The sequence below is a fragment of the Pyrgilauda ruficollis genome, unplaced genomic scaffold, assembly GCF_017590135.1.
Source record: "Pyrgilauda ruficollis isolate IOZ18807 unplaced genomic scaffold, ASM1759013v1 scaffold65, whole genome shotgun sequence".
In the NCBI taxonomy this organism is placed as follows: domain Eukaryota; kingdom Metazoa; phylum Chordata; class Aves; order Passeriformes; family Passeridae; genus Pyrgilauda; species Pyrgilauda ruficollis.
The window spans coordinates 3209775-3226024 of NW_024528266.1; the positions used below are offsets into that span (position 1 = coordinate 3209775).

The 16250-nt window shown below is 41.5% G+C and overlaps 1 protein-coding gene across 4 annotated transcripts in view; it reads left to right on the forward strand.

Moving 5' to 3' along the window:
• Window positions 1-11518: 11518 nt before the first annotated feature.
• The window catches only part of RAP1GDS1 (Rap1 GTPase-GDP dissociation stimulator 1), a 90751-nt gene continuing 86019 nt past the window's right edge, over window positions 11519-16250 (forward strand). For all 4 annotated transcript variants that reach the window (XM_041484294.1, XM_041484297.1, XM_041484296.1 and 1 more), the window contains exon 1: window positions 11519-11763. In XM_041484294.1, coding sequence (XP_041340228.1) covers window positions 11760-11763 — 4 coding nt within the window. In that variant the 5' untranslated portion in view covers window positions 11519-11759. The remainder of the gene's footprint in view (window positions 11764-16250) is intronic.

Sequence of the window (16250 nt, forward strand, 5' to 3'; positions counted from 1 at the left end):
GTTCTATAAAGCCAGTTAGCAGGGTTTGACTCATCTTCTTTGAGAACAAAAGCCTGACCCTGTGGAAAAGTGCTGGGCTGTTGGAAAAGCAGTTTCATCTCTCCAAAGTCTGAAGCTTTGGAAATGCTTAACTTCCACTAAAACATTATCTATGACTTTTTTTGTTATATTGAAGTGATTGCATCCTATCTGCCCTGCACAACAAGAACAAAAAAATCCATTAAAATAAGCAACCTCAGGAACAGCAGAATTTTTCAGTCAGAATAAAGACCTAGGGGTCCAAAAGCCTACAAGGAACTGCAGTACATTATTCCCTTATTTTAAACTCTGACAACCATCTTAATAAATAATGCTTCTAATTTGGTGGAGTAAGATATCAGGGGAAAGCAGATGAAATATTCCACTGAAACTCTGAGGCAGAAGTTACAGTTATTGAAGGCTCCAGTTATTTATGTTTGTTCCCTCCTGTAAAATTACCCAAGGACTTTTCACTTGCAAGCCTTCCAATTTATCAGGGTAATAAGCTATCGCTATGCCATTCACTGGTTGTTTGCTCTCACTTCCAGATCCTTTATGTAGATAAGCTGTTTGTGATGCTGAATTTTGATAGCCTTGGATCCCACAGGAGTCAGAGTATGAGCCCGTGCGGGCTCTAGGAGGCTCAGCTTAGACTTGGGTGAGCATTGATGCTGTCAGAACACAGCCATGAAGGTTCATGTCTCACTGCTAGTCCTAGAGGAGACACAGAGGTCACCTGGAGGCAGACAAGCACAAAGAAGAGAAGAGGCTTCCCTGCACAACACACAGCCCTACAGTCTCTGCTGAGGAGGTGAACTAGCAAAACTGCAATGTATACAAGACAGTACAAGGGACCAGGTGGGCAGGAGAAAAAAATGGAACAAAAAGATGAGGTTGTCTCTCTACACAATGAGGCAGGCACAGCTCTCCAGCTACGCAATTTTAAGCGTTTTGCAACAGAGGAGAATTCAGAGTTTTCAGACCTACATCGCCATTAATCTGCAGGGGAGATTTGAATTTTTTTTTTTTTGCACATACTTCACTTGAATGTACTTGTGAATTACACATCCAAGTCCACTCTTTTCACAATATTAGCATAACACACAGGTGTAAGCACAGGCCCAGCTCCAGCTGATCCCTGAACTATTCCTGGCACATCACCAAGCAGCAGCGACTATAATGAACGACAACAGCAAAGACACGGTAGCCTTATCTTTCTGGCAAGAGCTCTGAAAGCTCCAGAAACTCATCGTCACTAATGCAAACCCAAGAAAGGAGGGCAATATGCTTTCACTAAGCAGCAGTCTCAGTGGGGCCTCCACTTACGATAACATTCACAGCAGCTTAGAAAACTTCCTCTAATAAAACAGCCAGTAAAGACTCATACAGGACAAGTGCATCCAAGTAAACAGAAAAGCAAATAGCCATTTTAACTACACTGGTTCATGACTTCTCTGTTTCCTGCTAATTTTTCATTTGTTAACTAGGTCTGTTGAAAAATAAATTGTTTTAAGGCCTGTTAATTAAGAGGCCCTAAAGCTAATTTAAAATTTAAATCTTGGTTAGTTACCAGCTTCATACACAAAAAAAAAGGCCATAACCTCAAACATAACATCAAAAAATCCAAAAATCCAGAAATACAAAGCAGATATACAGATACAAAACATTACTTGAAACCCCTTCTTTCACTTAAACATTCTTGCAGCTCTTGCCACCAAGAAGTGCAGGAAGTGCAGCTGTAATCAGCCCTGCAGCAAGAAGTTTAAGACTTCAAAGCTAATTTTTCAAAGGCCTCTCAGTTTGTTGTTGACAACAGTGTTTTTGTTGCAACTCCAGAGGTCCTTATAACTAAAAATACTAAGATATAGGTACATATAAGGTTGTTGGTACATATATGGTTGTCCCTGAATGCAGACTAGGATCAAATAAGAGACTTTTTTATAGAGTAACAAACAACAGGCAAACCACAGTACCATTTGAGGTGATTGAGAGCTCAGGACTGTAAGAAAGGCAATAGTAGACAATAGTGGGAAACTGCCATTTAAGTAAAAATTTTCTTTCTAAGGCTAAAATATGAACACACCTCTTATAAAACTTTCATTTTTAAATCTCCTCCTTTATAGGCTCTCCCTCCCATCACCTCCCCTGCAGCATCAGCGTACCCGCCTCGTTGCTGATGGGCTCTATGTCCTCTTCCAGATGGCAGCTCGTGCGCTGCTGCAGCTCTCCTCACCATGCCAAAAACCACAGAGTGCACCGAGTCAGCACTGCTGACTCCCACCTCCCCCTTCTCCCCCGAGGGAAAGCCCTCCTAACCACAATCTCCACTGCCTGAAGATCAAGATATGTGGTAATTACCTTTGCTGCAACTTCCACCCCCACCTGCAGTGTTCAGGATAATGTTTTCAGGCATGACAAGTACCTGCACGGTCTTGCAGCGTGTCACAGTGCCTGACAGGCTAAATTAACACTGGTGGTGGGAAAAATATGCTATCAGAGATACACAGCACTAAAATAGGGCAGCTTCAAATCAGCTTCAAGCTTTAAAATTAGAAAGCCTGATGAGTAAAACCAGTACATTAATACCTGTTATTAGGAAAAGGAGCTATCCAGCAGTTTTTAGAAATAAAGCTGTGACTGTGAAGACAAATGTACCTGTACAATACATAGCCTACATCTTCTCTGTTAAAGGGTCATGCTCAGCATTTGATTTGCAATTACCTAGGAATGGCCCCAAGCACACCCATACAGTTCCAGGAAAACAAGGTCCAAGTTCCTTCACATGGAGTCAGAACACAAATCTGTCACAGTCCCACATCTGTCCCACAATATTCTCCTCAGTAACAACAAGAACAATGAAAATTTCTATTCTTGTACCTTCTTGTATTATGTCAATTTTGAGACTTCCACATGAGTAACCCAGACTTTGGCATACAACACTGATGAAAATAATCTTTAAATGATTCAACAGTGTGGATGTGATTTAATTGTAATTTAATTATTTTTCTATTTTGTTTGGGTAGCTTGTCCAGGAGACAATGAAGGAATGGAAATATGAAAGAGTCTCCGCATTTCTAGTTGTGGTGCCATTCACTTCTGCCTATAATCTGATCCTCTCTTAATGCTACTATAGCCAGGGTGTTTTCTAGTTTAGCAGCTTTCCCTACATGTCAGAACACTACTGTTGACCACAAACCCTTTTCCATCCTGCTTTTTAAGTGTCAGATTCTTTTAGTCTCTCTATATTCTTTTCTCCTGATGCACCAGATCAGGTTTCTCCCACAAACTGGAGTATAATAGATAATATTTTTTCTTGATCTCAGGGCTAAGTTTACACTACAATTGGTATGTCTTACTCTCTAGTCCCTTCATAGTCCAACTGCTGCATCAGCGGTCAAACCACTGTCATATACTTGGAATCATCATCCATCAAGCCCAACCATCCTCACAGCCCTTTCAGATATCATCTTAAAGAGTCTAGAGTAAGCAACACCTCTTTCACACTCACCAGCAATCCTGATGCCCTGTATTATTCCTCAGCTTCTTGTATTGAAATTTCCATCTTTCTCAAGACAAAAGTCTTACATACAACCCCAGGAACTTAGAGGCAACTGAACTTATTCCCATAAGCATGATTTTAACAATAGTGGTTTTGTGTTTCTACTCTCACTGGGGAAGGTAAGAATATTTTTTGATACTGGAATATCCTTATGTTTAATTTTTAACATGGATCAAACCTTAGAAAGGCAAACAAGAAGTGATAAACCTGGCTCAGTGAAATTGGTTTAGCACACTTGAAAACTTTTGAGGTCCTACTACTATATATGTAGATTAATGCCCTTTTTGAGGAAAAGTAAAGGGCATTAAGGAAGGAGAAACTGATACCAACATTTTGAGATATAAAGGCCTCTGTTGAAGCAAATCCTAAGAAATCCACAGAATCAAACATCTAGATTTAACTTTTCAAGCAGCAGCAAAGTGAAATGCTTCAACATCTTGAGAGTAGCTCTTGTGGGCATTTGAGTGTCTCAGAACTGGCCTTCTGAAATTCTCAGCCTCAGCAAACAGGCAGGCTTGCTAAGCACTTGCTAAAATATTCAGAGGAGATAATGGCCTCACTGCTAGTGCCTAGGTACAGATTTTCCCTAATTCTAGTTTTGGAAGCCACTGTCTTCCTTTAAGAAATGCTACAGTTTATTCTTAATGCTATCATGGTTTTGGGTTTACTGGTAATATCATTGCTGGTACATAGATTTCAGCATTAAAAACAAATTCAAAATTTGCAATCTGAGGCACTTTCCCCACCCTTCATGGAGACCAGAATCTTCATTGCCTAAAGCAGCACCTTACAGCTATAGCTCCATCATGCACATTTTACACACATGTGCTGATACACATTAATCACTTTCACAGCATAATGTGCTTTCCCACCCCAAGATCTTCAGCTGTATGGTCTAAGGAAATTTAAAAAAAAAACCAAAACTTGAGAACCCAACATCTGTCTGAAAATTCAGTTCTCAGATTTGCCCAACTGCATGATTTCAGCTAGAGATATGACAGATGCTATTGCAGGCTAAATTTCTTGCAGTATCTCAAATACATTATGAATTTTGAGAGCTTTCCCAGGAAAAATGACAACTCAAAAAGTTACTTTGATCACCAGGATGTACCCAGACTTGCCTGTTGGTAAAGGGGGCTCTACCTCCAAGACCCAGAAACAAGATATAACTAATTATTTACATTCTGGAATTCAGTCCAAGAAATGTGATTTGCAGCAGCTTAAGGCAAAGAAAGACAAAAAAAAAAAAAACAAAAAAAAAAAAAAACCAACCCACAAAACCAGAAAAGACTAAGGCATGCAGCTGCAGCAAAATGCTGTCTTCAACAGGAATGTGAAGACTAACTTCTTTGGGAAAATGACTAATTCTGTAGCATGGAAAAATGTAAGCCTAAGGATTTTGTCTGTGGTATTCAAAGTTATTATTTCATGATCCCACAAATGCAAAAAACCACTTTTTTTCCATTCATATGCAATTCATACTTTTAAGATATCCCAGAAATAACTATATATGAACACATTTGTGTGCATGCAGATAGACATGTACATTAAATATTTGTGAAGATAGGTAGATAGATGCATATATTGAAAGTTATTTTATTAAATTCAATTAAATCTATAGCCAGTTTTACAGTTAAGGAACCACTGAATATACAGGGTCCTTCACACATAAACATACTAAACCATTTTGCTACCTTAGGGTACAGCCTGAACTCCTATACCAAGGAACCAAAAACTAAAAGCTACAGAGTTCATATTTTATCTGCCTCAACAAAAGACAGGCTTTAAAAGGACACAGCCCAAGCAGAAGATTGGTAGTGTTAATCTGGAGAAAGGAAGATCCAGATAAACACTACCAATAATGCTGTGGGCAATAACAAGGCAAGTCACTGCCTCAGAGTTGCAAATGCCTCTGAAGAGAGTTATCTGACAAATACGCTATTCATTTCCTAACTTCAATCAGAATTAAATCAGTCGTCACATGTGGCAAAAATTATTTCCTGACAGGGACAAAGCAAATGGAGTCAAAATAAAGAGCACCAAGGAAGCCCAAGCTCACTGAATTGCAGTACTGAGAAATGGCAGAAAGATTTAAGCAAAAAAGGTACTGAAAAATGGCAGAAAGATTTAAACATAAAAGGCCGTAAAAAAATCTCTGGAATTTCTTATTTAAATTCTGAAAGCTTAGTGATGTTGGTAAAGCACTGCAGTATTTTATCTGGCACTGAGGGATAGTAGGATTTTTCTCGGACTTTTAGGGGTTCTGGCTATTTGGTTCTAGCAAAATACAGGCAGTCAACAACAGATCACTCGTTCCCCATCGATTGTTGAATGACAGTATTTTATCTGGCACTGAGGGATAGTAGGATTTTTCTCGGACTTTTAGGGGTTTTGGCTATTTAGTTCTAGCAAAATACAGGCAGTTAAAACAGATCACTCGTTCCCCATCAATTGTTGAATGGGCATGCTCACGACCCCACAATCACAGACCAAAGTAACTTGCCTATACCACCTAAGAAGTATAAACATGATATTTCAAACCAGATTTTGCATAACTACTTTAAAACGTGATTTTCCTTGTATTGCAAGCTTATGGTTTAGGCATCACTCAGGGCTGAACACAGTGGCATTACCTAACAACAGCTTTGCTATTATAATTATTATCGCTCAGGTAGAATTCAAATGATTTCCACTGGTATTATCGTGTCTACAGTAGCTTTCACAAATTAGAAGTTACTTACAGAGCTTACTTTTAATTGCCTTAAATTAGAGAAATCAATGGAACCAGAGAAACAAATAGGGCATAATTATCCTAATGGAGGAGTATTATTTGTGCTATACTAAATAATATTTAAGTATAAAATACCTCATACTACTAAAATAAAACTCAGCATAGCAAACTCTGCTGCAGATGTATTTCCTACACTAGGTTCAGCCTAAAAACATTTATCTGCAAGTGCAGAAGTACTAAAAGTATACAATTAAAAATAAAGAGCACTGTGTAATTGTTTTGTACAGCTAACAACCCCCAAACAAGCCTTTACACAGGAACATGACTGTGTATTAGCACTTACTCATAAAGAGCACTGTGAATCAATAAGGGGGATTTTTACAATGTAGCTCACACACCTCTGATTTAATACGGAAAAACAGTAAAATTAGGAGATGATATCAGCCCACATGGGGAAGAATATACTTACAAGAAAGTTGGAAATATCTGCAGACAAACTTGATTTTTGGTGAATATTTTGACCCCTCTCATTTCACGGTACTTAAATTTGCTCAGGCAAGCTGAGCCCTCAACAGCCTTGAGGGGGAATACAAACTCTCCAGAACTCTCCTTCATCCTTTTCAACTTTTTGTCTCATTGCTGTTGTGAATAACTTCTGTGAGCACAATACCAGCAGAGGCCATCGGGCCAACAATTTAACCTAAATGTTTCATAATTAGTCTGACTTGACTCACCTGAACCCTACTGGGATTTAGTCAGATCCAGCTATGTGCCATCACTGAGGAACAGCAATCACCTACCCAAATTCTCCTACCCAAGACAGCTGCACACCTGAAGGCCAGTTAGGTGAGATTTACAGACAGAAGTCCAGATGGGAAACCACCTCCATAGTGAAGGGAAAGGCAAATATTAGCAAGGCCCCTACCAATTTCACCTGGAAGCAAAGTCCTTCCCAAGGCCAGACCTTATGACTAGGTTCAAAGAGATTCTAACCAGATAAAGTCATCTTAGAACAATTTTCCCCTTCAGTTGCTCTCCTATCTCTTCTTGAGGGTTGTAGAAAAAGCCATAACAAATACAAAACCCTAACAAGAAAACAAAACACAATACAACTGTCCAGTTAAATTTGAGAGCAAGGAGGAAGAAAATCCTTTTTGACTATGCAGGAAATTTCTTTCAGCTCTAAAGTGTGAGTCAAGCCTACACCTACCATAACTTCATGAGTTATGAATGCACCAAACATCATATGCCATCTTTACTGTCCCCAATACACATAGAAATACAGTCATTGAAAAAAGCCCCAGATTTTTAGGCCAGAAAGGGTTACTGTACTCTTGCAGCATAACACACAATGCATACAAACTCACATACAGACTTTTTTTTCTTCAGACAGATTTAAGCATTGTTTTTTGAAAGCTGGCATTAAAAAACAACTCATTTCTCAGCTTCCATTTTCCACGGTCAGCCACTCTTGCATTTAAATTGCACTCCGAAATAGAAAGGGTACCTGTCCCAGCATCTGGTGCAGTTGAGACAGCCACAATACACAGAGTATCACCATACAATTCCAGAAAGCTTCAACCCATAGAGAGTAACATCCCTTCAGATGGCTGCAAGCATCTACTCCTCCTGTTCTTCAGCCCAGCCTTTTATAGTATTCATCTTACATGCACTGCCCCTGTGTGCCCTCCGCTCCCTTTGGTGGGTGCTCAGTGCACCTGGGCACTCCATGGCTCATTGCTTTCACCTGCTTTTCACAGCTGTAGCCCACTGGGGATGAGGCTTGGCCACAGTCCCACTCCCAATTACCACAAACTGCGTGGTAATTTTTAAATTACCTTTTTCAGGTGCCTTTTTCAAATTTCAACTTACCAGAAAGGCTTAATCATGAATACTTACACAGCAGATATGGGAATATGAATGAGTTAGCATAGCAAAAACTAAGGTGTTCACTTCTCAATCAATAACTGCTTTTATCCCATGGACCATGTGAGGCAGTTTACCTTCAGTGAGAAGGTTGCCAGCCAGTTGCCAGTCATCCCTTGGGAGTACTCTTCCCTCTGCACACTTTTGTCTCCCCATTCACATACCACAGGAAGGTCTCAAGAAGTAGCTTGTCCTATTTTCCATATGCAAGCTCACAGATAGCCCTGCACTATTTTGACCTCTAGTTTTACAAAAACTGACATTTCTCCGGGTGCCAGGATTCAAAATGTTGCCTGTGCCTCTAACAGGGGTAAAGTGCTACCCACACTTTTGCTTTCTTTGCCCTTCATTACTGAACAAGCTGTGACAGCCCATACCCATCAGATGATGGGACTTCCACTAAATTACAGTAGCATATCATATTTCCTTATGTATTTGAGTATCCCAGCATGCTCCTGTTGCTCATGTAGCCTTCTAGCATCCATATAGAGGCAATTTAAAATATATTCCTTACATGTGCCTTTGTGCCAAATTAAATGGTATAATGTATTCGAGAAGATTTTCAAGGAGATGTGCTGAGAATTTGAAATTGGTACAAGATCTGAGAAAGAACATTCATGAAGTGGTAAGCACTGGAAGGTCACTTGGTCAAAGAAAATTTTCCATTTCCTTGCAGGACATCAGACACAGTCAATGTTTGGGAGTGCAGAGAAAGCATTCATTAATAACTTCCTAATTTCTGTAGTGTGCAACTCAATTTTCACAGCTGTGTTAGAAGTGCAGAAAGAAAAGCAGTGATAAGCTGTTCTAAAGGACATTTTTATGAACAAATTTTTCAGTCTTTCCCCCACTGCTGAAATTAAACAACTTCTGAAATCCACAGAAAACACTTGTACAGGCTCCTTCCCAATTTCTACTGCAAACCTCACCAGTAACCCAATACATTGTGTCTAGTTGCCCGTTTTTCTCAAAAACCTGGGTTTTAATTATTTATTTTCCTTCAGGAATACATCAGGAGTATCCTAATTTCATTGTTTTTAATGAGATATTCTAGCAGGTATCACTGGACCACACTTTGCAGGTGCTGATCACATTTTAAAAAGTCAGGACACTGATTTTGTGTATGATCTTCTATACATATGCTATCTAAGGGGCCCAAAACTCTTCTATATAGTCTTTTGGGGATGGACATTCCTCTCATGAGGATTCCTCTCCCTTTTGAACTATTCCATGTGTAACCACACATGCAGGACCTTGCATTCAACTTTAAGAATGGTACGACTTGGAGGATTTTTTTAACAACACCCCTTTTTCCTGTTGTAATCTTGTACCTAATTAAGGGATTGACAAAAATCGAGCCATCAGCGTGTTTAGAGCTTTCACTTTCTGTTCTAGAATTAATAAGTGTTCAGTCAAAAGAACAAAAGGTCTCCCTAGTTTTGCATGGTTCTTTTCGATCCACTGAAACTAATTAAAATCAAAGACATTCTATCGTCTCTTTCTGGAAGTGTTTTTGAAAGCACAATTCTTTAGAAGTTCACTGCCCTCAAAATCCTTTCTTGAAGCAGGCAATGGTCCTACCTTTCTGGGTCTTCCAAAGGTACACATGTGCATTTCAGTTAGGACAGATAAGTAAACTAGAGCAACTTGAGCATTTCACAGTTTCTCCAGTTTATCCTACATGGGATTTATCCCACAAGAAATAATATGTGGAATATATCTTCCATGACCCCTCAAAGACAGATCATTAAGAAGAGAATTTCACTGCTTTTTTTCCCCAGACAAGTGGAGGAGACATTTGGGATACAGTTATAAAGCCAAAGCAAAATTTATTGCTGAGTGAAAGAAATAAGGAGGTAAAAACATAGGACAAAGATGAATTTCAAACAAGATTTGAAAATAGAGGACAGCAGAATAAAAAAAACAGCTTTTCACCACTTTGACTCATTTAAGAATCCTGTGGTTTTTTAAAGTACTGAATTAGATAAACCCTGCAGTTAAAAAACCAACATGTTCTGGTTTGAATTTCCTGCAGTCTCAGTCAACGAAAACAGTAACAAAACTGGTTGTGTTGTCCAGCTTTATAAAACATACTAATTTTCAGCATCGGTAGATCATAAATTTACATATCTTCAGTGTCAAGTTCTGCATACTGGGACAGTGGTTAACCCTGCTGAAGTCAACTACAAAATTCCGCTGCGTCCTAAGGAAAGAGGTGGTGAATCATAGGGCTACAGCAAAGTAAATGGATAAACCCCAACGTGTTCAGTCTGGACTCTGCAGAAAGACTGATGAATTATTCTTTGCTTGTCACATCACACTGCCCTTTTACAGGCATGAAAGCTCCTGGGATGTGTTCCAGAGAGGAAATCCCTGGCAGCTGCTGACTGCTGGTGAGAGGGACTACTGGTGTCACTTGTGAAGCCACTGTGGGGGATGATTCAACTAAAACTTTTTTTTGCATCACTCATCAGAATTGTCCTTGGCCTATCCATTTCTACACCGCAAGCAAACCCCTCTTACCACGCTCTGTGGTCCTACTCTATTTAACCACACTTTAGGATTTACTCAGGTAATACCATGAATACAAAACCATGAGAAGATTTGGCAATGCCACAAAAGCTACTCAGTTCAGCATCTCCTTGCCCCTCAAATGCTTCCCACTGAAAATGCTATGAGAACTGTTACAGCGAACAGTTCCTTACTGTTCCTTACTTTACAGAACCCGAGGGCAGAAAGGAATCGGGACCACTGAACACAGACATTGGTTTTCTTGTTAAAAATGCCTTCTACACAGAACTACCTCGTGCCTTTCAGTTTCGGATGCAAAACCTATCATGTTGATTCAGCAAAATATGCAGCACTTGGACATCACCTGCCGCTTCCTCCGCTGATCCAAAAAAAAAAAAAAAAAAAACCCAAAAACAAAAAAAAAAAAAAAAAAACATTATTCATCCAGCATAATCCCCTCCTTCTTGGAAAACGCTCCTCCTTTGAGTCCGTATCATTAAACATGAACTTTAAAACGGCGAGCGCTGTGTTTAAACCACCCCACGTTCCTAGCGGACCGAGGAACACACAGCGCCGACGGAGCGGGGATGTGCGGGCTGCACCATGCGGCGCCCGCGCACCCTCCGTGCCCGGCGGGGCCGCACCCAGCCCCGGTAACAAAAGAGGCCCGAGGGGCGGCAGCCGCGCTGTGCCGGCCCCGCCCCGCCGCCGCCTCCTCCCCAGCCGGGGGCGCTGCCGCCGGCCCCGCGCCGCCTCCTCTCTCCCTGCGCGGCTCCCGCCCTTCCCCGGCGGCGGCGGCGGCTCGGTGCGGCCGGGCGGGCGGGCTGTCGGGCGGGGTGTCTCCCGGCCGTGCCCGGATGTGCTGCCCTGACTCATAGCCCGCCGCACGCAGGCTCCGCGCCGCGCCGCGCCCCGCTCCGCGCACACGCCTCCCGCGCCTCCCTCCGCGCCGGCGGAGAGGCGGCGGCTGCAGGAGCAGCAGCAGCAGGAGGCGGAGGAGGCCGCGGCGGCGCCATGGGTAAGTCGCCCCAGCCCCGCGCTGTGCAGCCCCTGCCGCCGCCCCTCTGCCCCCGAGGCCGCCGCCCTCTCGTCTCCGGCGGGCGGGAAGAGGTGGCCGGTGCAACTTTCGCATCGGCCTCCTCCCTCGCAGCGCCGGGGAGGAGGCTCGGGGCTCTGCCGAGCCCCCCCGGTTCCCCCGGCGCTGCCGCGGCCGCTGCCCGGCCCCTGCGGCGCAAAGTTTCCGCGGCTGCCGCTGCGCTGCCGCCGCCCGCCGGCTGCGCCCAGCCCGGGGAGCGCCCGCACGGCACTGGCGGAGCCGCGGCTGCGATCGCCCTTAGGGGAAAGATCAACTCCCCGGGTGCCGAGGGGGGCTCAGAGCAAGGAGTTATGTAAGGCACCCCCAGGACGCTTTCCCAGTTACTGTTTGCGTAATGGAGATAAGTTGGGGTAGTACGCTTAGAGTGTTTTATAATCTCTGCTCATTGTTTGAGGAAGACAAGGGTCCTCGTATTTCTCTGTCTTTTGGAACGTTAATCGTGGGTAAAAATGCAGCCATGTTACCTCTCCCTTTTTTGTCTTAAGATTATAAATTAAGTAGTTTCACGCTGATTGACACTTGTATGGAGTGCCCAACAAATGCCACACGAGACCAGGAAGCGTGGTATTTGGGTTTGTGTAACAGAGCTGCCGATGAATTTCTCTTGCTTTCTTCACCTCATCCTCTCGCACAAAGCTACATCACTCCCGGTATGAAACAGCTACTATAAAACAGATTTTCCAGAGATCTGGCTGTAATGTAGATCCTAGGGATGGGTAGGAGGTGCCCACGTTGAGCTGCCAAAGACCCAGCCAGTCTGCCAAACGTGATGGTGGGATCAAGGTTGCAGGTCCAGAGGGCGAGGAACTACGGTTCACAACCAGGCTAAGGAGGTGGCAGCTCCTGAACTCGGCTGGGGGATTTGACATCAGCACTTCCTGTGGCCTTAGGTATATCAGTAGTTTCTTTGCAGATCACATGCATCTTTCACTTTTAACTAGAAGTTTCCATGGAAGGAAGCTGTTGCTGTGCCTCAGTTTTTCTGGTTGCAAAACAAGGTTAAATACTTATTTAACTCCTGCAAAGCAGTAGAAAACCTTTGGAGAATCACTCAAACTAGAAGCTGCCGTGGTCAGACGCAAGGAATAACTGTCAGATTTCATCAGAGTTAGGTTAAACTCTAACTATGTAGTGAAAATTCCTTTTTCATGAGGGTTGAAAATACCAAAATTTAGTTTGCCAATGCTTCCAATCTCCATTCACAAAGTAAGACTACTAGTCTCATCATTCTGGTCCAAGTCTAGCTATTTTTGCTTCCAAAAATAGTAACTTCAGGGCATCAGCTAAAACCTGCTCAGAAAAGCTGGTACAGAATAAGCACATCACTCCTTTTTGGAGGAAACTACACTTCAGTTGCAGGGACGTTTGTAAACAGCTTGAGAATCTGCTACTAAATCTTGCTGCAAAAGTAAGAGTAGTTATAATTATTTTCAGGAAAACTGAAATAACTTGCCTGTAGACTCTGTCAGCACCTGTCCATAACTGCCCAGAGAGATTGCTTGTACATACAGAGGAAGGGTTTTTTGGGGCTTTTTCTATTCTTCACATATCAGGGTCTGATTCCACTGTCTCTAAAATCAAAGCAAACTGTAAGTAGCCTCTGCAGCAGCTCTTGTGAGCAGCAAAGATTGAAATCAGTTTCACCGTGGCTGACAACTGGAGTGACTTTAAATATCTAAGATCTATGTTTAAGCTTACACAGTCAATGCAGTAGATTCACTCCTTCAGGTTATAGCTTTCTTTTTGATAACACGTAGCATAAAAGCTAAAAATCCTTAGAATTACATCAAGGATGAATTTGTTCTTCCAATGGCTTTTATATCTTTCCAGAAATCATGCTCAACAAACAAGTGTTTGTGGCAAAGAGTGCAGTGATATCTTACATTTAAACATATAGTCTTTTCAGTATGTATGCAGGTTGGCATAGTATTAACTGGTTTCTATACTAAAATATCACATGGAAGCCCGAGCAGATATATTCTAAGTCAAATCAAAAGATTTCTGTAGTTAAAAATACTTATTATGCATGCATGGATCTGCCTTTACTGTGTAGAAATAAGTCTTCTGCTACACTGTTTCCACGTGTGTCTTCCTCTGAAGACATTACTATGGCAGATGTTTCCTCCTGGAGGGTTGCTCTTTCCTCTCAGTAACACAGGTTCTTTCCAAAATTGTAACTTCTGTTGCTTGCATTTATAGTTTGTAAAGCTGTGTGTGAGTAGAGTTTGAACACTATTCAACTTCTGACTTTGAGAGGTGGGTGGCCTCAAGTAGAGCTGGCAGTAGAGAACTTACAGTACTTTAGGTGACATGTGCTCCACCACTACTTTATTTCTGTTGTTACAAAAACACTTACAAGGCTTTGACTTTTCAGTTACTAATGTAATGCTGCAGTTTCACCATGAACGGTCCCTTTCCTCAGTCAGTTCTTGTTTTTAACCTCGAAAAACACAACTGGTGAACTTGTACAATCACACTGTATCCAAGAAAATCTGTCCATTTTTGAGCAGTGACCTATGGTGGTTATTGTAAGCAGGCTGCAATTATTCCTAGGATGTAAATTAATGAAATAAAAATTAGGAACTCTTTTACAATTTAACCACTCAGCAGTAATCCATTGAGCCCAAAAGATGGAAAAACACCACGGATGAGAGTTTGTATGCAGAATACAGGTACAGGATACAGTTGTTTTCATGTCACTTATCACTTTGTTTGAAGTGCCAGTTACAGTCTGTAATAGTGAAAGCTCATAAAAATATTCTTCCATTTTGAGGACCCTGGTCTTGTTAGCAGGAAATGGAAGGCAGCCTCTGCTCCGACATAGGTGTTCACTTGGGCAACAAACTGCAAAAGCAGCCTGCTAGGCTCTCTTTACAACAGCTAGCATTAAAAACTCAGTGACAAAATATGTAAGACTCCCAGTCTGTAATGCAGATGGATTTGTTTTAGTACTGTTCACTTAGTTGTCAGAACAAAGATTTATATTACTGCTGTCCTCCCAGATATACTCAATTTTCCCTCCCACTTTCCCTGAAGAATTAGCACGTGCAACCAGCCTTGTGGTCATGAACCACTAAATTGAAACTGAACCACAGAGCCGGGTGTAACAAACCATTGTCTGTCTTCAGGATGATGGTTCATGAAATAGAGGAGGCAGGAGGATGTAAAGCTCCAGCCGTGGCTGTGTCCAGTATTGCTTTTGGGAAGATAGAGTAGACCAACCTGCTTTTGATAAAAAAGTCATCAGTAGCTTCAGATGAGACAAATGAAAATTAATGGGAAAAAGTCTTCCATCTTGGGCTCTTTTGCTAGTTTTCTTTCATGAAATGCAAATCTGACAAGAGTTACGTCAATTGCACAAAAAGATAATTTTTAATTCTCTTAAAAGTTTTTGCTAACAATGAGACTTCTAACACCACCAGCATATTAGTTCTAGCCAGCCAGAATACACCTGTTTAAGCCAGTATAAAGCGTTGTTAGCATTTTTGAAAAAATGAGGCTGCTTTTGGTAAGAGTCTTCTCTTTAAAACATAAACAGAGAAGAAGCTGCCTTTAGACTGCGTCTTTGCTTCAGTTATGCTCCTTGAAGTGTGCTTTTAAAACAGCCAAAAGGTGAGGTTACTTCTGACTGACCTTCCTCAATGAATAACTGTTCCTGTGATCAGGCCAGTATTTGTGATCTTCTGTTACTATGTGAGACTGAAACCAACCAATTTTGTCTTTAGCTTTAGGTTAGAGGCTTCATTCACGAGTATGTTTCCTGAGAACAGAAGATTCAGAGTTAGTTTCAGAAGTCTGTGAGGAACGTCTGGCTTTCTGTAGCATCACACTGAAAGAGGAAAGGGCAGAAGAACAGCTGAAACCTGACAGAAACAAAAGCTGTAATAATGGAAATGAGAAAGCTACCAAGACAAGAATAGAAGAGAACAGAAGTCCCTTAAGGGAAATGCATGAAGGGAGAGAAATACTAGAACTAAAGATGGATGAATAGATCAACAGAGGACAGAAGTAGGAGGAAGAAAGAAGGAGGTCTACTCTATGTCCCTCCCCCCAATATAAAGACAATAGCTAGGATAATGTAAATAAAATCAGATAATTATTACTTTCTTTTTTTTATAGTACCAATTGTATGCTGCTGACAGTGCTTGAGAAGACTCATTGTAGTTTTCCATCTTTCTCAAGTAAAACTGAATTATTTCTGGAAGTTCTCGGAATTTAATTATATATAAATATGTAAAACAAAAAGAAGAGATCAGCATAAACAAGCATTTGTTCAAAAGAAAAGGAAAACAATGTCATTACTGTGTGACAGGAGAGAAGGCTATGGAGATTGTTCTGTGGCATCTGTCAAGGAGGTTGGTTGTTGTCCCTTCTTAACTGTCACAGGATGAAGTTCATATTTTAGGATA